The sequence below is a fragment of the Dendroctonus ponderosae genome, unplaced genomic scaffold (assembly GCF_020466585.1).
Source record: "Dendroctonus ponderosae isolate FM_Combo_2020 unplaced genomic scaffold, Dpon_F_20191213v2 Dpon_F_20191213_1, whole genome shotgun sequence".
NCBI classification, from domain to species: Eukaryota; Metazoa; Arthropoda; class Insecta; order Coleoptera; family Curculionidae; genus Dendroctonus; species Dendroctonus ponderosae.
The window spans coordinates 42,451,935-42,474,425 of NW_026017110.1; the positions used below are offsets into that span (position 1 = coordinate 42,451,935).

Genomic DNA, 22,491 nt, shown 5'->3' on the forward strand with positions numbered 1-22,491 from the left:
GATTGCATTTAAATGGTAATTAATCCGCCCGCCCTGATGCTGCAGAGCACTGCGGGGGTAGATTTCACCTTTGACCTTTCAGCTGAATTTAATCCGAGAACAAATAGGTGTAGTTGATTTCTGCTGCTTTGGGGCGTAAAAGAATCAAATTGCTGTTTGTTCTAAACAACAGGCAGCACGTGCCCCTTCTTTGAAATATGAGCGTTCAATTAGAGGGCAACAAGATCTGCTGGAAGTAAGCGGCTTCCTAATGTTATCGATTTTCACCTGTTCAGTTTGTTTCGGGTTTGTAAGGCCATTTTATCACATTTAGCTACAAGATTGGACCAAAATATCATGTTTTTCGCCACCTTTTAGCTCATTTCTCAGGAACAGATGGAGCTGGACCGCTCATTTCTGTAGCAGTGGATAGATAGTGGCGCTTTTTGTACGTGAAGCATTGGCAGGTTTTTCAAAAAGGCTAAATTTGAAGAAAGGTGTTTGTTTTGGGTGGTTTTTTAAATCGCGAAATCGACTCAAACAACGCCGTGTTTTTGAATGATTGTCAATAATCATTTGAGCCACAGACGATGAAGAGTTGTAAACCCGATTTAGCATTTTTTACGTTTGTTCATGTTTTTCGATGAAAAATCAAATCTCTCAAAATTCCCGAAGCAACGCAAATATGAAGCTTCTTAGGTCGAAAGTATATTCTTTTAAGAATTGTGAAATTTTCATTTTATTACTGAAAATGTTATAAGTCTAAGTTTCGATGTCTCCGAAGAAAATCACTCCAAATGTGACAAACTCCGTAAATTTATCTAAGTCGGAAGCCCCTTAGGGCGAAAGCAATTAAAAAACTCTCACTTAAAATTTAAAAAAAATTGCCGAAAATTTCATAACGGTGGAGGTGGAGGTCGATGTTTTGGAAAAAAATAAATTTTCTCGAAATGCCCCAATTGAGTACAGCTGTTATTATCCTGAGTGTTGTGAAAGTTTCAATGTGATGAGAGGTTTTGATACATTTTCACGAATTTTTGAGAATGTCAAAATAAATCAACTCGTCCATCTCAACCGGTACATGTTGTGCACGAGTTTTCAAAAATTCCTTCTTAAATGCGCTAGACGAACATGTTTGCTGATGTCTGGTTAAATAGAACTGTGATTAGTCTAAACGATCTCAAAGTTTCATAGCGAGTGAAGATTTTGCAATAATTTGACGGTTTTTTTAAAATGGTGTTACCAAATCGTCCCTTTCAAGCTGCTCAACTGCAGACTAGTTTTCAAAAATTAATTACTCTTAAATGTCCACCACTAGAGAATTGTACTCCGTCGTACGAACTGACAGATCTCCAACCAATAGGAAATACTTTCGTATCATCGTACCATCGTATAAACGGATGCATAGGATCTGACAAATCTTTATGAATTTTAGAAAATATCGCTGTCAAATCGTCTGTTTCAAGCTTTGAAGGAAGTTTTCAAGGCTTTGAAAACTGCATTTATCTTAAATGTGCAATGCCAGCAAGTTGCTTGATATATGGTGAATTAGAGTTGTCATTTCACAAGCGTCTAGAAAGTGGCCGGAATGATTGCGCCAAACCAATCAGGGTCACTCTTTCTCCAACCAATCGGGGTCAGTTACTGGATTTATGGCGGGTATTTCAAAAAGAAGAAGAAACGTTTCCCGGTGGAAACATAAGATTTTGATCAAGAAAAGAATACGATAGATCCTCCCCATCCCCCCTAAAATTAGGTTTACATTATTTAAGGCTCCAAAAATTAATAATGTCTAAAAAAGGCGAGAATTGAAATTTTCAAAATATTTGATGGGTAGATAGTAGATTTGATCCGTACAATTAGACATAATACATTTTTCTTGCGTAAATTACGATAATTATACCTCGAAAGGGGTTAATTTTAGGACACATTGTTATAGGAAGAAAATGTATGCTAACTATGGAAAAAAATCGATGTCGTAAATTTTATTTTTGGTTCTAAACCCTTAAGGGACTTATAGTTATAGCTCTAAACTTATAGTTGAAAAGTCTTTAGATTCTCTACATGGACACAGAAGATATCATGTCTATCCTGAACTGTTTTCGAAATATTGACGTTTGAAAATAGCGATCTTGGTGATATCAACTTTTCATGTGGAGAAATATGTATTTTCTAACACACACTTTATTTCCTTATTAATTGTGTTTCCACATGTAAAATAATTTTTTTTGGCGAAAAATTAATGAAGGTGGAGGTGCAGGATGTTTTTTAAAAGAAATAAAATTTCTCAAAATACCTCAAACAACGCAAATAAGAATAATTGGGTATTTTTTAAGGTCGAACTCATGATGTTCAGCACAAAAAACGCGAATGAAATCTCTGAAAATTCCTCAAACATCGTAAATATTTTTAGCTTTTTAAATTGAAATAACTGAAAGTTTCTTAGATCGAAAATATTCCGTTGAGCGCAAAAAACGCGAATGTCAAATTTTCATTTTTTTACCGAAGATATCATAAGGGTGAGGGTCGATGTATTCGGAAAAACGTCGAAACTTGACAATCGCACATTTAGCTGCAAGTTTAAGGGAAAAATTAATATTTTCGCCACCTTTTTGCTCATTTCTGCGGAACAAATTGAGCAAGAAGGTGCATTTCTACACCATTGGACGGAGCACTAAATAAAATATTTATACATACGTGAAATATGCAAGCGGATAAAGAATAGATAATTCGAAAAGCCATTTTACTTTGATCTACAGCAATTATAAGGGATTAAGAAATGCAAATACCCCCATGTGTTTCAGCAAATACGATTGGAAGCCCTATTTTGCAAATCAGTTTGTTGTTATGTGTGGCCGATTTGCATAAATGAACATTCAGCAAACTTTCGATCGAAAATCCATGATCTCTGTTTGGTTTTGAGGCTGTTCGTTTAATTGAAAAGCCTTTCCTGCCAACAACCCGGAATTAATTCCATTAATTGAACGATTCTTACTGGATTTGGATGTTTGTTCCACTTCATTATGTACTCGGGATTTCGAGCAGAAAAACAACAGTTTTATCGCACAAAGACAGTGAAATAACGATGACGTCGGGCTGCAAGTTCCCGTTTTTGTGACGCCATTAAGTCTAGTCTACTCTACTCCCTATACGGGTTGCTGTATTTCTACGTTATAGTTTGTGCCAAGTTTTTGGCAGTGACGCAATAGTTGTTCTTTTTCTACTTCTTGTCCACCGGGCGAGACGGAAATTTGCTACAATTAGCGGAAGAATGGAAAGAATATTAACATTATTTGTTTGCTTTCGTGGCGAGTGTTGGCAGTTTCTGTGAATTTTTACAAATTTATCATTTCAATTTACCGATATATTTTCTGTTTGTGTGTGGGATATTTTCGGTTAGAGATCAAGTTCATAGCGTTAAACGCCTTTGGGTTCCCGTTCACCAGGTGTCTTCTACGATTGTTTTTTTTTACATTTACTTGTTTCCTTATGTCTTAATTTTTCACGTGTTTCAATCTAGATTTTCCCATCGATTCATTTCAACCGATAGTAAATTGTCTTGTAAAAGTTTATGTCGTAATTTTTATAATAATTAAGTTTTAGTATGGTATCATATATTCTTGTTTTTGTCTTTGGTCTCATGTTTTTCTGTCGTAATTTTGAGCTTAGTGTCCCTACCGCTTTTTTCTTCTTAATCCCAAATATATGCATTCATCAGCATCTCTTATTTTTTGATACTCTAGATTCATGTCATCGGCTGGTTCTTCCCCTACACACATATTTTGCGTTTTGTTTAAATTTACCTCTAGCCCCGATGTTTTTATTCGATAAGCGTTCTGGGCATGGACTCTAGGCCTTGCTTGTCTTGAGCAATTACCACTTGGTCATCTGGATGGTATAATGTATACAGGGTGTCCTACCGGGAACCGCCGCGATTGATATCTGGCAAACCGTAATTAGCAGAAATTTGAAAATTGGGCAGAGTGCGGAGGTCATTGGGGGCACGCCGCCTAAAATATTTTCAAGATGGCCAAACTTCCGGTTATACCGGAAGTGCGTATCAACTTGCTTATTTTAAATGGAACACCCTATATATAATTACATTTTTGAGTTCTACTCCAAATTCTAAATGTATTTTATGTATAATATTGTAACGGAAATGGCCTGGGGTACTCACGTTTGGAATGGGGGGATCGAAATTTATGGTATTTCAGTAAATGGGAGCCCCATTTGGGCCCCATTTACTGTCAAATATGACACTGACAAGCGGGAAGTTTGGCACCTGTTCTGGAGATTTCGAGAACTATCTGGGTTACCTGGAGGAAACTATATAAGCGACGAGGAGAACCAGACAAGGGGAGTGAAGTGACAGCAGCGTCCGAGTGCAGAAGAGGTTAAACTCCGGGAGTCGGAAGAGCGAGTTTTCCGCCTATTATTGTTATTGTTTGTGAAGTTGACGGTAATTTTGAAGTTAGTTTGTTCCTGTTCCGTAGTTAAAGTTGTACCGAGTGGAATAAAAGTTGGAAACTGAAGAAAGAGTTAGATACTCGGCCATCCACGGTACAATATCCTATACCTAAGTCTAACCGTTTTTGAGATATTTGAAATTTTATGTCAAAAATTACACTTGCAGACATTCTAATAATTATTCATTTTTCCTATAAGGGAATTTGTCATACTTAATTTGAGTCGCATTTATTGTTGAAAAGGAGTTACTTTGTCGAATTTCGAAAACATTTTGAAAACTATTAATATAAAGTGTTAAAGAAATAAGTTTCAAAATACAGTTGCGAAAACCGCCCAAAATCTTTTTTTTCAAATGGAAACCCCCATTTTTGATAATTTTCTCATATTCAGTATTAAAAATAACTGTAAGTTTGTGCAGCGATGTCTATTCCAAAAGTGTTCAGTTTTTGAAATATTGCCAATTTTATGTTTTCAGATGGCTATTTTGCAGCATCTTCTTTTAAATCCTGTCACTCTTAGTTGCCATGACGAAAGTGGTCATTTTTAATACAATAAATTGCCAAAGAAATGCTGACAGCTGTCAGTTACACTTTGAAAATAATTAATAATCATGCCCGGACGCTTAAATTATACAGATTACTTAAACTTATGTATTATTTATAGAGAATGTGATAAAGTTATATCAAGAACATGATAAGAATGTCATACAACTTCACATCTTTATAAATAATAAATAAGTTTAAATAATGTTCGTTTGTATAATTCAAGCGCCCTGGCATGATTATTAATTATGCTCAAAAGGTAACTGACAGGTATCGGCATTCCTTTGGCATTTGATTGCATTAAAAATGGCCACTTTCGTCATGGCAACTAAGAGTGACAGGATTTAAATTAAGATGCGGCAAAGTAGCCATATGAAAACATTAAGTTGGCAATACTTCGAAAACTAAACACTTTTGGAATAGACTTTTTACAATAACTTACAATTATTTTTAATACTGAATATGACAAAATTATCAAAAATGGGGGTTTCAATTTGAAAAAATTGATTTTGGGCGCTTTTCTCAACTGTATTTTGAAACTTATTTTTTTAACACTTTGTATTAATTTTAGTTTTCAAAATTCCACTAAAGTAAGTCCTTTTCAACAATAAAAGCAACTCAAATTAAGTTTGGCAAATTTCCTTATAGGAAAAATGAATAATTATTCGAGTGGCTGCAACTGTCATTTTTTACATAAAATTCCAAATATATCATAAACGGTTAGACTTGGCTACAGGATATTGCATATGAAATATATTTAAAATTTGGACTAGAATTCAAAAATGTAATAATATATAGGGTGTTCCATTTAAAATAAGCAAGTTGATACCTAATTCCGGTATAACCGGAAGTGTGGCCATTTTGAAAATATTTTAGACCGCTTACCCCCAATGACCTTGGCACACTGTCCAATTTTCAAATTTCTCCTTATAAACGGTTTGTCAGATATCGATCGCGGCGGTTCCCAGTGGGACACCCTTTATAATGTGGTGTTTCCACAATTCAGTCGCGCTTTCTTATACTTATTACTGTATTTCACTGTCTGAGAGCTTGTTTATTGAATAGTACGGGAGATGAGTACCAGCCCTGTTTTAGACGTTTAGTCACCTTGGATATTTTTTTTCCTATTTTTGTTCAAAATGTTATGTTGTTATATAACTCTTTGATGGCGTGTTTTTTCCATTTTTCAGTGTTTATTGAGTTTATTGTTCTTTGTTTTGTTCATTTATATTGGATCTCATATTTTTTTATTGCTGCAGAATTTTTTTGATTTTCTTCCATCAATATTTGTTTCTAGATCCTTGCAATATTTTCCCAGCTTTGGTTTTTTGTCTTCTAGTACCGCAGATTTAAATTTGATTATTATATTTGTATACTCCTTTTTGGTGTTCTTGTTCTTTCGTTTTTCACCATTTGTGGTTTCCATTCCACTTTGGCTGTTGTTTTTTCATTTTTTGCAGCTGATGGTTCCACCAATAATTCTTCTCTCTCTCTCTCTCGATCTGCTTTCTTTCATACCTTCTTTGACTGCTTGGTCCATTCTTTTGTTATTACTGAATTTAGGTTTTCAGTTTCATGACTATATTCTTGTTGTGGTTGTTGCTCTAACCTTCACTTATGAAGTTGTCTTGTACTCTAGACTAAAATTGTTAAATCCTGCTGAAGCCTATGAAGCAGGAAATAATTAACCTTATGGAAGAAAAGCGTGAACACGAAAACGCCAACAAGGAAAGATGCAAACAACTAGAAAGGAATAGTGGATTGAAGCAAATTGCCTTTAATATGCATAGAACATTAAGACAAATTGCAGGGCATGCGAAAAAAAAACACTAACGGTGACAAGAAACACACGGGAAGATATTCAGCTGACGGAGGAAGATGAAAATCGAACTGGGAAGAATGCGTAACAAGCCCGTTTGGAGCGGAACGACAGCATCCAAGAGAGGAAGATGGACAGGCGGATCATTTAGATATTCTTAAATCGGAAGTGAAATATGCGATTAAGACAGCAAAAAGCAACAAAGCATCAGACGACAGAGATTTAACCAGCCTTACAGAGTTTCTAAATAGAATATTTAAAACAGGGGATATTCCAAGAGAGAGGCTTAAATCGGTGTTTATTCCGCTCCCTAAAACAACCGCATGGGATGCAGTTTGGTTTCAGAGAAAGATTGGGAACCAGAGAAAATTTATTCGTCTGTTTCATCGACTGCCAGAAGACCATTGATAAAGACCAACACGACAAACTGATCGAGAACCTAAAAACTATTAACTTGGATTAAAGCGACATACCAAAAATAAGTTATACGGTATCCGATCGGCCGTCGCGGGAGTTGAAGATATGGAAACGGAAAAAATCAAAATCCCAAGAGAGGGCTGCCTCCTGTCCTCGCAACTGTTTAATTGGTACCTCCAGTTTGTGTTTCGGAGGTCGCTGGGCGAGAGAGAAGAGAGGGTGAATATTGGAGGGACAGTAATCTTAGATTCGCAGACGGTACTGAAATAATGGCAGATGATTCAGAAGAACTAGAAACCCTTCTAGAGAGAGTTGACCGAGCATGCGAAGTGCTAACGGAAATAAGTAGAACAGGTAGAAAAATATAAATATCTATAATGGCAATGGCTGGAAAGGCATTCATTGCTCACTCTTCCATGTTCACAAATAGAGGTTTATGCCGCCGAACTAGACTAAGGTTCATGGAGTGTTGTGTGTGAACGGATTGGAAGCCTGGACTTTACATGCCCAAACTGTGAAAAAGCTGGAATAGTTAGAGATGTGCATATATAGGCGTATTCTAAGAGTACCCTGGATACATATAGTAACAAACGGAGAAGTACTGAGACACATCCAACACGAAAGAAAACTAATAAAAAGTATCCCGATCCGTAAAGCATGCAGGGAAAATAAAGGGGAAGAAACGAATAATAAATTTTGAAGCACTGATTCATGTGGCACGGGACAGAGACGCATTCAGAAATGTGGTCGCCAACCTCCAAGGAGAAGACGGCATCAGAAGAAGAAATATTCCACTTCAATTAAGTTGTTTCTATTTTGGTTTTGTAAGTGTTTGAACTTTCCGACTCTGGCTAGAATAATTTTTGCTTCTATGAGATGGTGGGCACTCGGGGCTCCTCGAACTATTCCTCTCTTCTAGGGCTTTTATTTTAACATTTTGCTTCATTATTACAGAATCGAAAATTGATCGTAAAAGGTCGGTACCCAAATGCCTAAGCGATATTGTGCACGGCAAACAGCGGTTTATTTTGGTAATATTATCATCATACCAAACCTGAAGAAAATTATTCTGCAAATGTAACCTCAATTAATTTAAATGCATGCTGTCGACTGCTCTCGTAAAACATGAATTGGTATTTTATGGAGAAAAATACTTCCGGTTTTAGAAGAATGCGAAGGAAGTCCGGGGTTGTGGGAGGAGAAACAATTCTTTTTGAACTGCATGTCCTTTCAAGAAGAAATCCGGCCTCACTACAAACGCAAAAGCCTGAAGTCAATGGATGTGCAAATATCGCGTCCGGCAGGCTCGGGCAATGTAGGCCATCCGGAAAAACGATGTATATAAATCCGGTTTGATTCCAGGGGAGGGCTCAGGTCGTTGACCTAAAAATTCGTTGGCCTGATGAGGGAGTTGCAAAATGCACCCCGGTGGCCTACTTTTCAAGGCTGTATCGACTCTGCTGCAAGAAGACGATGGGCCGCCGGCCGGGGACATCTGGGAGTTCGTCACTCTCGGATTCTTCCGGTGACTGAACTCGATCAATCCACCTTTGATTTCGAGAGTGAGCGAAGAAATTAATATCGAATCCAAACTGGATGAGAAAACCAATTCGATTTAAGCCACGGACTGCTATTGAATCGCAAGTGGGCCGAAACGGGGGCAGGTAAATAACCTCAGAGTTGTCGACCCCATTTCCACGTGTGCCCTTTTCTCTTCTTCCGCCCGCCGATAATTAAAAATTGATTGCCGGCTCTGGATTGTCATTAAGTGGAAGCCCAGTTCCTAATTGTGTCACGGGCATGTTGTTGAGGTGTGCAATTGAGTGTTGTTGGCTTCGGGCATCTCCACTGCATTTATGAGGCCCCTTTACAGCCTAATCGGTAGTAAATTTAATCGCGCGTGTCTTCAGCAGCAACTTTCATTACCCGGCGTTCCGCTACTTTATATTTTATTTGGAGCAGATAGGAGCAAGAGGGCTCGTAACGAGAGAACGGAGCATTGCTCCGTTAAATCAATCGTTTGGGAGGATGAAACGCTAACTTTTCTTGTCAGCTGGAGTCTTTAGGAACTAATTTCCGTTTTATGATTATTTTTCTCTTGGGCCCTCCTCCGACTAGTCCCTTATTTGATATTCAAGCCTAGAATTGCGTGGAATGAAATATAAACAGCAACATAGTCCCGCTGCGCATCACATTAGTGTCGTTCACGTCTTCTGGATAGACATGAACACGAATCCAGCTTTAATGCTGCCGCTATTTTATGATGTTCATATATTACAGTCGCTGCCTTTGCATTGATTTTTGCCCCCACCAGACCTGCCGACTGATACTCAATAAGAAAAAGCGATTTTATTTTAATGAGTAGTGTTTACCTGATCGCATTGGACGAGCAGGGAAGCTGCATTTGCGTTCAACAATGTGCATGTTTGTTTTTGGAAATTCGCTACTTTGATACTAGAATAATCTTTGCGTGATGATTGGGGAGAGTTCGAAGCACTTGATGGTGTTTCGGACTTTTTTAAACGGAATTTGTGTTGTTCATGATATTGTTGAAAAATTCACAAACCCCAAAGTAGATTTGAGATTGTAATTTCGGACATTTGTAGGAGGAGCCTTAGCTATTAAAAGCGCAAAAGTTAAATTAATTTGGAGCCCTCGTTCAGTTCAGGCAATTTCTTGAAATTCTTAGGTACTTTTGAAAAGGGCTCCAAACATGCTTCCTTGTGTCCATGACCAAGGGCTGCAATTTTCAACATTGATAGAAATAACCTTGTTTGCTAAAATTGAAGGGAAATTTGAAGGGTAAAATTGAAGGAAGGTAGCCCAGATATCAGGCGGTAATTTAGCATATTTATAGAAGAAGCTGTACTTCTTTTTTGTGCAAACTTTCAATTAATTTGGAACTTAGTTCAGTTTGTAGACTTTTTAAATTATTCTGTAGTTCACAAAATACAATTATAATTCCCAGCCCAGAGCATATTTTGAGCTATATTAGCCTATTAAAAGTACGCCATTTTAATCGATTTGAAGCTCTTGTTTAGTTTGTGAATTTTTTCAACTTTCGTCCGTAATTCACTGTTATTAAAAGTACGCTTTGTGGTCAAAAATTCATCACGCGCAGATTTTCGCAGATTTGATACAGTAAGTTTGGAGATTTCTAGAAGAAGCTTTGCTTCGTATTTGTGGAAAATTGCAATTAGTTTTAAGCTCTCCTTCAGTTTGTAGGCGTCAATCATTCATCCGTACTTCAGAAAATAGGCTCAAACGTGCTCACTTGCAGTTATAAATGTTACAGACGATATATAGAATCAGACCGTATATATACAGACTAGGCCATTATATACGGCGTAATACAGCAGACCGTATGCAAAAAGACATGTCACTTAATATACAGACTAGACCGTTTATATACGGACGATTGCTATCCAGGCCGTTTGTTCAAGCGCAATGATGTTTTATGCGATTTTTACATTTTCAATTGTCAACTGCAAAAATTCTGGTAAAAATAGTTTGTTCTTTATTAAAGGCGACGCTAAATACGATATATTTCAGATATGAAATTACAAAAGTAAATCAAATTTAGTCATTAATAATATAAGCTCAAATTTAAAAATATAGGTTTTTCGAACAACTGTATGAGCGAACAAAATAGGTTGCCCAGACTAGCCGGGGTTTAAATAAAGGGTACCTAATGATCAGTGTGGACAGAACATATACGTGTGTTTCTCAGAATTTGTAGTATTTCACTAGAAGAAAGTGGTAGATCAATTTGCCTTTTAAACGTTGGTTTTAATTAGTTCGATTTGTATCGTTTGTTTGTTTTTCTATACTTATTTATTTAATTGTTTTAATAACAACGTGTTTATAAAAAAATCCCAGCGTGCATTCGATTTCTATTTTTTTGCCGCCTTTTCCCTTATGGCTGCCGACGCCCTTCCAGTATACCTATGAATGTTCCAGAATTTCAATGGATTTGAAGTGCATTTGAGCGAAATTTTTGAACAACCTACTCTTTTCTTATACCTAATATTAAGGGTAGTTCAAACTAGAACCAAAATAAATGCCAAGCTAAAACTGCATAAAGTCTGCATTAACCGGGGTTTAGTCCGTTTACATACGGACTAGTCGAAGTTGGACCGTTTATAAACAGTCTAGAGCTTTTAAAAACCGACTAGTCCGTTTCTTGAAGGACAAATTTGTTATACATATGGACTGAAATCTTCAGTCAGTTTATATACGGACTAGTCATTTTATGTAATGCCGGTTTTGCATATACGGTCTGTAACATAAATTTATAATTCGCAGACCAGAGCAGATGTTGAACTGTAATTTCGGAAGTTCTTAGAAAAAGCTTTCCTTATTAAGAGTGCGAAATTTCAATCGATTTCAAGCTCTTGTTTAGTTTGAGGATATATGAGACAGTAAGCTTGGAGATCTTAAGAAGAGCTTTGGTTCTCATTTTTAATTTGGAGCTCGCGTTCAATTTGTAGACTTCTTTCGTTCATCTGTACCTACTTCAGGAAATAGGCTCAAAATCGCGCGCTTGTGGTTATAAATTTATAATTCGCAGCCCAGAGCATATTTTGAGCTATAATTTTGGAATTTTTTTAAGAAGCTTTAGCTATTAAAAGTACGAAATTTCAATCGATTCGAAGCTCTTGTTTAGTTTGTGGATTTTCAAACTTTCGTCCGTAATTCAGAATGTGTTATTAAAAATGCGCTTTGTGGTTAAAAAGTCAGCACTCGCAGATTCGCACAGATATAAAAAGGTAATTTTTAGTATCTTTAGTTCTTATTTATGCAAAATTTCAATAAATTCGGAGCTCTCGTTTAGCTTGTGGATATTTTTCACGTTTATCCGTAATGCAGCAAATACTACCAAACATGCGCGCTTGTGGAAAAAAATTGTGTAACTCAAAAACGAGAGCAGATCTAAGCCTGAAGTTTGGAATAGTTCTAGAAGCATCCTCATTTAACACGTCTACACAATTTGAATCAAGAATAAAAATGTCGGAACTTAAGGCTTTTCGGGAAAACGCCCCAACCATACATGCTGTGCAATAAAACCCCAAAACTCACAAGTTCCCAAAGCCACACCATTTATAGACAAACCCTAAGCAAATAATTGCAGATAACCCCAATCGTTTCGAAGACCTCATTGATTTTCCAGAACTTCCACTTATTCAAAGAAGTACTCTCAAACATGCAGATTGTTTACCTGAAACCGAATTGAAAGCTCTCGAGGAAGCCGCTTGCGTCCAATTCCCAGCAAAACAATGTTTGGAAAGCTTTTTCCTGGCGCTGAAATGATAGAGCGACAGGAATTTGTTTTCCTACTATTCCTGCTATGTCAGAAATGATTGCTGGTCAAATTCCAGCCGAAGTGGAATGTTAGTAATCAACGGGACAACTTAATAAGTATTAAGCCAGCTTGTATGATATGCCCAGGAGAAGCCTGGGGAATTAATTAAATTAAAGCTTGCTGGAATTTTGCTGTAAGTATAGACAGAGAATTCCAGTCACTAGAATCCTCTCAAGTAAATAGAGACTCTCCTCACAGCTTTAAACTAAACTGTTAGTCTAGTTGTTTGGATGATTGGCGTAGAGTCGAAAGAAAACTCGAAAAGCTTCAATAATGACATTTATTCTTCAGTCATTAAGTTACAATAGTTTTAACACGCCCAATCAGCGTAAGTGTTCCTTAATCGCTAGTTCAGTAATGCCTGGATGTCATCTAACAATAGTTATCGTACGTCAGCTAAAGACAACTTTATATATTATCAAAATATATAGAATTGATACATTTTATGTAAAAAAATATGAAGAGATATGTACAACACTGTGGCGCTTTATCTTCGCCTTCACTTCCTACCAGCGGTCGGTCGCGGACTCTTCGGACGCAGACGTTGAAGCATTGAGCAACCGACCATCAGGTCTGCCAGTTCCCTAATTGACTCACCCTTAAAGCTAACGCTGAGCAGCTTGGGACTGGGGCCAGTCAGGACGCCATTCAGTATTATGTTGGTGTTGGATTAAGCTCAGGATAGTGTGTGAAACGTCCGGACTAGGCGCCTCCCAAAACAGGCCAGCGATTGATAAAACATATACAGAGCTAAGCGGCTAGAGGTTAGTGCTGAAGACAAACTCCAAATGTCCCTAACCATTACAAAAATATCTATATGTGCTGTATTTTCCCTTTTCTGCCTTCTAAATCTATGGCGCACTACAGAGAGTTCTTAAGTATGTACAGAGTGGTTGCAGCTTTTATTGTCAATTAGATCTAAGCAGTAGCAGCGCGTAGTTGAATGAAGCAGGAGGTTTTCAATGACCGATGTTCAGATACAACTTCTGAGAGGTTTTTATGTGGACACTCTAGATTTATATACACACACCGAACGATCGGGGCCAAAGTCGAGTTAAATGTAGTCTAACATTGACAGTCCTTATTTCTCTGTATCACAAGTGAAATCTGCAATGTTTGAAAGTACAGTAGTCGTTTACTCAGTTAAAGGGTGGGTTTCCATCATCATCAAGCTATTTCAATTCAGTTACCCTGTTTCATCTAGATAACTGAGACAAGTATATACAGGAATTAAACGCGTCGCTATGTATCCTACTAAGCACCCTTAGACCTAGCTTAGCATATAGAGGAGGAATTGATGAATGTCTTTCTTAATCGATTAATAGTTAAATATATAGTAGATTCGCCTATCTAGAGTGGAAGGAGTTAAAAAGCAGCACGTTCAATGTTCTCTATCGTTTTTAATTAGATTTAGTAATACTTAAATTTGATCAGTCTTCATATGTTCTACAGTTCTACGTTCTATATTCTATCAAAAAGACGAATTACGAGACAATTTTAAATAAGTTGATAAACAAGTCAAGTGGCGATAGGAAGTTTCTGGGTTTGGGAGGTTTCGTCTTTGGTCAATTCGGTCCGAGTTAAAACATCTCCTAATTCAAATGCTCAAGAATATAGACAGCTACTCTAAATACCTATGTTTGTACATGCATTTTTGTCTTCAGTTGCATCTAGTGGGTCGTCTTCAACACGGACAGTTGCCTCGTCAGGCTGTCTTCACTGGACACGATTCGCTTCTTCATCGATGGTCTCACGTCTTCATCAATCGATTGCTTCTGAAACCAAAATCGGCAATTAACACTAAGTCCGGATTAAGTTCTTGATTACACCCATTTCAAACATATAGAATAGGTTTGATTGGCTGGTGGCTTGGTTAATGACAACTACTAAGAAAGGATTTATTTCAATGCCTCTCCCCACAAAATGTTAAATTGTGCGCGGCCTTCAAAGTTCAAGAGCATATTTCTCGGAAACGATCGCATGTACCTGAATATTTAGCACAACCTTTTTGCTAAAACGTATCGAAGGCTGCCTTTCCTTGCTAGACTTTATAAGAAATTTCATGCCTTTAAAAATTACACGGGAAAATGTCAACTCTTAAAAGGCAATAGAAGTTTAAGAACTTATTTCTCCGAAATGGTTGGAAATATTTCAACAATCGCCAGGGCCTGTCTGATAAAGCGTTTTATTAGCTCTCTTTCACTATAAAAGTTGTATTATCAACTCCTAACTTTTAAAAAGTTGTAAGTAAAAATTTAAGATTTAAGCACCGACCGAAGTTCTAGAGCGTACACCTTAAAAACTGTTGGAAATATCGTAGAAACCATTATGATCTTTTCCATAGAGCATCTTTAAGATTTTATCTGTAATTTACAAATTTTAGAAAGTTACAGGCAAAAATGTCAACTTTTTCAAGCAATAGAAGTTTAAAAGCTTAAATCTCAGAAATGGTTGGAATTATTTGAACAATCATCAGGACATGTMTGATAAAGAATTTTGTAAGCTGTCTTTTACTAGAGAAGTTGCATTTGAACTTCTAACCTTTAAAAAGTKTAATACAAAAATAAAAGGTTTAAGCACCGAGCGAAGTTCTAGATCGTACATCTTAAAAACTRCTGGAGATATCGTAGAAACCATTAGGATCTTTTCGATAGAGCAGCTTTAAGGCTGTTTTGTTCTGATGAGACTTTATCCGAAATTTCCAACCTTTAAAATGTTACACGCGAAAATGTCAACACTTAAGACGTTTAAGAGCTTCATTCTTTGAAATGGTTAGAAATATTTGAACAGTCATCAGGGCCCGTTCGATAAAGCGTTTTACGAGCTTTCTTTCATTATAAAGTTGTATTACAAAGTCCTAACCTTGAAAAAGTTGTAAGTAAAAATTTAAGATTTAAGCACCGAACTAAGTTCTAGAGCGTACATCTTAAAAACTGTTGGAGATATCGTAGAAGCCATTAGAATCTTTTCTATAGACCACCTTTAAGGCTGTTTTTTTCTGATAGAACTTTATCCGAAATTTGCAACCTTTAAAAGGATACACGCGAAAATGYCAACACTTAAGAGGCAATAGGAGTTTAAGAGCTTAATTCTCCGAAATGGTTGGAAATATTTGAATAATCATCTGGGCCTGTTTGATGAAGCGTTTTGTAAGATCTCTTTTACTATAGAAACTGCATTATAAATTCTTAATCTTTAAAAAGTTGTAAGCATAAATATAACATTTACGTACCGAGCGAAGTTAAAAGCCTACGTCGTAGAAACGGTTAGGAACCTTTGGATAGAGCATTTCTAAGGATGGTTTTTTTCCTGATTAGGCTTTATGAGAAATTTTACACTTTTAAAAAGTTAGAACGGTTGTAAATATCGTTTCGTTAAATTAGAACATTTTCGATACAGTGACTTAAAATGTATCTTTCTCTTGTTTTTATCGGAAATTCCTAACCGGGCCCTGACGTGAACTGGAATTATCGATCCATCCACCCACTCGATTCCGACTCCGACAGTTTTATTTGATAAGAATACGGTTTTTTGGTGTATGTGGAATGTTTCAAAACTTCATGGAGCTGCTTAGAATGGATAGGATGATTTTTAAAAATTGTCGTTGCTCATAATTTGGTTATCTACAGGCCGTAGTTCAAAAAATTACTACTCTGAATCTGGACGAGGCAGAAGCTTGAAAATTTGTATGAGGATACAGAAGAGTTTGTTCTTTGAGGCCTGCGAGTTATAGCGTGATCAAGACACTGGACGATTTTTGGTGAATTATTAAATTGAAGGAGATTTTTCTGTTAACTCTACATGAGGTCATATATATGCTTCAAAATGGTCTTGAAGTCCGAAAAGTTTTATGGTGTATCTTGCTCCGCAAACTACAAAGGGAACGCTCCTCATTTTTCCTCTACCTGGTTAAAAAAAATTCTTGAATGAGGATCAATTGAAAGACACTGAAGCTAAGAAGTAGGTGGAAAGTCATCAAGCCGGTAGCCATTATAGCTAACAAAGGCGATGAAAATGGTTCATTCATGCCGACTGCAGTGCGCTATAGCTGAGCGCTGGCTCGCTGCCAAAATTCCACGAGTCGATTACATCACACGAGCCCTTTTGCCGCCTATGACGTCAGCCCACCGGCATTTATTCAGAATAATTGAATTCCTCCGGAGGTTTTATGTAATTTTGGTTCTCAGCTTCCCGCAGCCTGCTGCGTTTATTGTCATTAGGCCTGGCCGATTGACGTCAGCCAGCCAAGTTTCTGGTGACGTAAATTATCATTTAATATCGCTGCGAAATCAATAAGCATGTTGCTTAATAAGGGGGGCTCAGTTCAACGGCGCATTGAGTGCATTCAAACCATGCTGCGCCCACTAATGTTTTATTACGGTAGGTTTGGTGCAGCTGAATGGAGCCGAGAGGGCCTTATTATGTACGTGCATTCAAAACCGAAAATTCGCTTCACTCACCTCGTCGTTCTTATCCATCTCCAACATCTGCTTGATCTGCTCGTAAACTGAAGGAGATCTCTTTCTCTCCTCCTGTCGGTTCATCATGTCCAGCACCGAATTGGAGAACGGGTGCCTAACGGGCGTGGCCGGTCTCATCAGCACTTCTTCCTTCTGTCCTCTGGTGTCCCTCCTAGGTGCTTCCTCTTCCTCTTTTACAACCGGCTTTCGGTCCGTGAAGACTATGGCGCTGCTCTCGCTCCTTTTGGAAGGCGTGTCGTTGTTGATCCGCTGTTTGCGCTGCTTTCGCTGCCTGGCCTTGCGCTCCTTCTGCTTCTTCGGCAGCTCTTTCAGCTCCTCCACTTCCTGATCTTCCAGGGCAACCGCCCGATCGTAGGGCATGTCGTTCCAACCCGCGGAATAGTCGTAGGAGTTCTTGGACGGCTGCTGGGCGTCTTGGTACATCTGCTGCATCATCAGGTTGTTGAGAAAGGCGGCACTGGTATCAGCCAGAGTTGAGTCATCATCAGAACCGTAGTCGGTCTCATAGCGAATCTCGTGGCCAATCGGTTGCGACCTTTCCCGCTGCTCCCGCTCGTAGTCCTGCAGCAGCTTCTCTGGGTCTTCAATAGCCTGATCTGCATCGTTGTAGTAGTTGTATTTGCTTCTGCTGGCAGGAACCTCTTGGCGATAGGAGTAAGGGAGTGCCGACTGATAGTAGTCGTACTTAGCGCTCCTAGGGGCCACGTAGTAGACGGGCGAATAGCCATCTTGGCTATAGTAGTACTCCTCAGGGTAGAGCTGGCTGTAGCTGGGGTAGTACCCGAACGGGTACCGCTGGCTTCTGCTGTAGTAGTCGTAGGGATCGTAGGCGGCCGGTCTGTGCGTCTGTCGGTACCGTTTCGAGCTGTAGTAGCCGCTGGGGTAGCAAAGCACCAAGTCGGTAAAGAGGATGAGAAGAAGTTGCGCGATTGGCAGCACTTTGAGGGCCATCTGCAACAAATTAGGCGCTTCAAAGCGTGCAGTTTACAGACCAATGAGTCGTTTGAGCTCTGAAACCGTATCGGTTGCGCTTATTAAGCGCGAAATTTTCGCCATCAGTGCATGCTTTGATTTTCAGTTCAATGGGTTTGAGAAAACAAGTGGTTCTGGTTAACACTCGTGAATTGTCCAGAGAACCTGTATATTTTTACCAAAACAATGGAATAGTTTTTCGGAATACGGCGACACACCTTTCAAGTGTTTTGGAATTAGGGGAGTTTTTAACTCTGATTAGTCTATATAATTCGGTGTTTACTCTAATCTGCAGCTGATATTTGAAAAATGTATTTCCCCTGAAGCAGTGAAGAATAAATGCTGAAATTTGGCTTGGATGTTGAGGAAGCTTGTTAATTTGAAGTTCTAGGACTTTTAGAGCCGCACTGCGTTTTCTCACATACCAACAGGGAGTTGTTCAAAAATAAAATGTGCTGAAACCAGAAAAACCCAAAAGCTGAAACGTTGTTTAGGTTTGTAGGCTGGTAATTTTTTAAGGATCCATAAATTGTTCTATCGTAAGATGAATTTTCGAATTTTAGCGATTTTTTTAAGTTTTGTCGATTTTTAGAAAATGTCCAAAAATGTTTTCTTCTATATCCGGGTCAGGTAGCAGGTTCAAATTTTGTAACGATATGTAGGAAAGTTCTCCCCTTGAAGTACTAAGACTTTTATGGTCGCATGTTTAAAGCGCAATTTTTTGATTTTTTTCCAAAGTGTTCTTTCTTTGTATGCCTGCAGGCCGTTGTCCACAAATTAGTTTTGCCAAAACCAGAAGAGCTCAAAAACTCAAACCCTGTCTGAACATGTAGTCTTATATTTTTTAAAGAAATATAAGTTGTACTATCGTCGGCTCAATTTTCGAATTTTGCCAAATTTTCCAAAACTTCCCGTTGTTGGGAATTGCAGGCCGTTTTGCAAAAATGAATGCCTTCAAATCCAAAAGAGAGAGGATCAGATATTGTGTTGATATGTAGAAAAGTTCTTCTTTTGAAGTGCTTTTATGGCCCTTAGATTTTTCAAAATGTTAATTTGTTAATTGCTTGCAGGCCGTTGTTCAAAAATTAATTTTGCTGAATCCAAAGGTTTCAGAATCTTCAGACCTTGGCTGGATATGTAAACGGTGTTTATTCAACTTTCGAAGAGTTGGATTTTTGAACTTTCGATTTTCGATTTTTGTCAATTTTTTAAAATTTGCTCCGATGTTTGGAAATGCAGTCCGGGTTTTAAAAATTAATTCCGTCAAATCCAGAGGAAATAAAAGGCTCAAATTTTGTCTAGATATGAAGGAAGCGATCTTCTTTGAAGTTGTAAGACTATGGAGTCAGTCTAAAGTGCAAATTCTGGAGTTTTTTTTAAGTTATGTCTTTGAATGCCTGCATACCGACGTTCAGAAAATGTATTTTCTGAATCCAGAATATCGCGAATCTTCAAATTTTGTCTGGACATATAGAGCAATGTTTTTTCATAGCTGAATGAGTTGTATTTATTTTCCTGCTTTGGATTTTACAAGTTTGACGATTTTCCAAAAAAGTTTTCGATCTTTGGAAATCCAAGCCAGTGTTCAAAAATTAATTTCTCCGAATCGATCTTCGATAGAAAGCTCAAATTTAATCCAGATATGGAGGAAGATTCCTCCTTTAGAGTCGTATTGCTTTTATGACCGCATGTCTATAGGGAAAATTTTTAAGATTTTTTCAAAATGTTCTTTCTTTGTATGTCTGCAAGACGTTATTCAAAAATAATTTTGGCTGAAACCAGAAATGCCGGAATCTTCAAATCTTATCAGGACTTTCAGAACGGCGTTTTTTCAAAGCATAAAGAGTTGTATTTTTATGCTCCCAATTTTAAAATGTTGGCAATTTTCCAAAAACTGTGTCTCGACATGTCAAACCGTGTTTTTCAAATCTCAAAAGATTGTATTATTGTGCTCCTAATTTTCCAATTTTGGCGATTTTTCAAAAATTTCTTCTTTATTTGAAAATGCAGGTCGCTATTAAAAAAAATTGATTCATCCAAATCCAGATGAGGCAAAAGGTTCAAATTTTGTCAGGATACGGAGGACAGTTCTCTCTTCGAACTGCTCAGGTTTGTATGAGCGCTTGTCTTAAGTGCGAATTTTGACGATTTTTTCGAAATATTCTTCCTTTTTATGCTTCCAGGCCGTTGTTGAAAAATTAATTTTGCTACAACCAGAAATGCCGGATTCTTCAAATCTTGTCTGGATATATGGAGCTGTGTTTTTTCGAAGCTTAAACAGTTTTATTTTTTTACTCTTGATTTTCAAATAATGGCGATTTTTCAAAATTTTGTACGGACTTTGAAACTGTCGATTGGTGTTCAAAAATGTATTCCTCTAACGCCAGACGAGATATACGACTTAAATTTTGTCTGAAAATTAAGGCAGATTCTTTCTTTCAAGTCTTTAGATTTTTATAGCCGCGTGTCTATACTGCGAATTTTGGAGGTGTTTTCAAAATGTGCCTTATTTGTATGCCTTCTGGCCATTGATCAAAAATGATTTTTGCTGAAGCCAAAAATGCCGGATCTTCAGATCTTGCCTTAACATGAAGAACGGTGTTTTTTTCAACGCCCAGAGAGTTGCATTTTTGCCAATTTGCCATTTTCGAAAACTTCTCCGATCCTTGGAAACGCAGACTCACCCAGATCCAGATGAGGCAAACGGCTCAATTTTTGTCAGGATACGGAAGATTCTCTCTTTGAACTCCTAAGGCTTTTATGACCGCTTGTGTAAAGGGCGAAATTTTGCGATTTTCCAAAAAATTCTGCCTTTTTATGTTTGCAGGGTGTTGTTCAAAAATTATTTTTGCTGAGGCCAGAAATTTCGCAACCTTCAAACCATGTTTTTGCATGAAGAACCGTGTTTTCTTCAAAGAGCTAAGAGTTGTATTTTTGCCCTCTTCATTTTCGAATTTTGCCGATTTTTCGAAAATTTATCCGATCTTTGGAAATGCAGGCTATTGCAAAATTAAATCATCCTAATTCAGAAGAAACAAGGCTCAAATTTTGTGTGGGTTCGTAGAACATTTCTGTCTTTGAACTCTTGTCTAAAGTGCATTTTGGTGATTTTTTCAAAACGTTTTTCCTCTTTTCTTGGGGGCCGTTATTTATAAATTAGTTTTGTTGAAACCGGAAATGCCTGATCCTTCATATCTTATCTGGACATACGTGTATAGACCGACGTTTTTTCAGAACCCCTAGAGTTGTATTTTTCAGCTCTTTATTTTCGATTTTCCGAAAATTTCTCTGATCTTTAAAAATGTGGACTGTTGTTCAAAAATAAATTTCTCCAAATCCAGATGAGATGGAAGGCTCAACTTCTGGCTATTGATACACAAGAGTTCATTCTTGAAGACCATAAAGTTATACTCCGATGCTTTCTCAGAGTAATTTTTCAAATAGGAAAATTCTAGCCAACCTCGATTGTACCCCAAAAGGCCTCAATCTTTGATCGACTCTGTACCTTAGCAAATTTTTCCAGCAATGCCCATTTCTTGAGCACCCTGTATAAAACAGGTCTGCTTAAAGAACTACCAAATAAACAACAAGAATTATTGATTTTTTTGTCACGCAGATGGGACACCCTGTACAGTTAGTTTGAGTTAGTTCTTTACGCATAATACTGGGTGAATGAAAAAAAGGGGTGTTACTAACTTTCGCCATTTTTGTTGTCATGAATGTTGGCACCACCATATGGCGCGAAGAAAATCCTAGTTTAATTTCAAGGAGAATCTTGAAAAACTTTTTGAATAAACGTGCATGAACTTGACTTACCATTGGGCTGGAGGCCGAAGTCACTAACACACTAACAGTAGATAAATGGCAAATTTATCGCAATACACCGGCACTGGTCTGGAATTCTGGATCGGGCGCAGTCCTTATGGAAAATGTGTCACCCCCCTAGAGCGGCACCCCTATTTATAACCGTCAGTTCCCCTACATCGGGCACCCACACACTTATCAATGAAAAGCGCGGGGGTGGGGGATGGCCCGAACTCGCTGTACGCCGGCTGTCATTGGTAGCGCATTCAACAAGCGAACCGCCCATTGGTCCGGCTGGGGCGCCAGCTATTGATCCAGGCTAAAGAGGCGCGAATTCTGGAAACAGGGCGGCCGGGTTTCCATGAAGGGGCTTCATTCATAACTCCTGCAGGGTTGGAGAGGACTTTACGGTGGACTTGGACTACGTTCCAGTGAGGCCGCTCCATTGGGTGTGTCCAGGGCTTTTGACTAAAAAAATTATTGTCTGATTCAACGCGACGAATTTTCCAGGAGCCTCCACAGGATGCTTACACGCCTAAGCGTTATTGCGTGAAAAAATTGGCAGTTTGAATGTTCCATCTGGAACATGTTTCCATTGCCGATAAGGGATTTTTCCAATGGGAAATTTCCTATCGAGTGCCCTAATTA

The 22,491-nt window shown here is 38.0% G+C and overlaps 1 protein-coding gene across 2 annotated transcripts; it reads right to left on the minus strand.

Moving 5' to 3' along the window:
• Positions 1-12,852: 12,852 nt before the first annotated feature.
• Positions 12,853-22,000, minus strand: LOC109541608. Of its 2 annotated transcripts, none has more exons than XM_048670374.1 (3): positions 21,856-22,000; positions 17,047-18,018; positions 12,853-14,358 (listed from the first exon to the last, which is right to left on the minus strand). In XM_048670374.1, the coding sequence occupies exons 1-3, from the start codon at positions 21,856-21,858 to the stop codon at positions 14,257-14,259; spliced, it is 1,077 nt and encodes a 358-aa protein (XP_048526331.1). In that variant the 5' UTR covers positions 21,859-22,000; the 3' UTR covers positions 12,853-14,256. The 2 variants fall into 2 exon arrangements, with proteins under 2 accessions (XP_048526331.1, XP_048526330.1); XM_048670373.1 differs by having other exon boundaries at positions 12,853-14,361.
• Between the last annotated feature and the right edge of the window lie 491 nt (positions 22,001-22,491).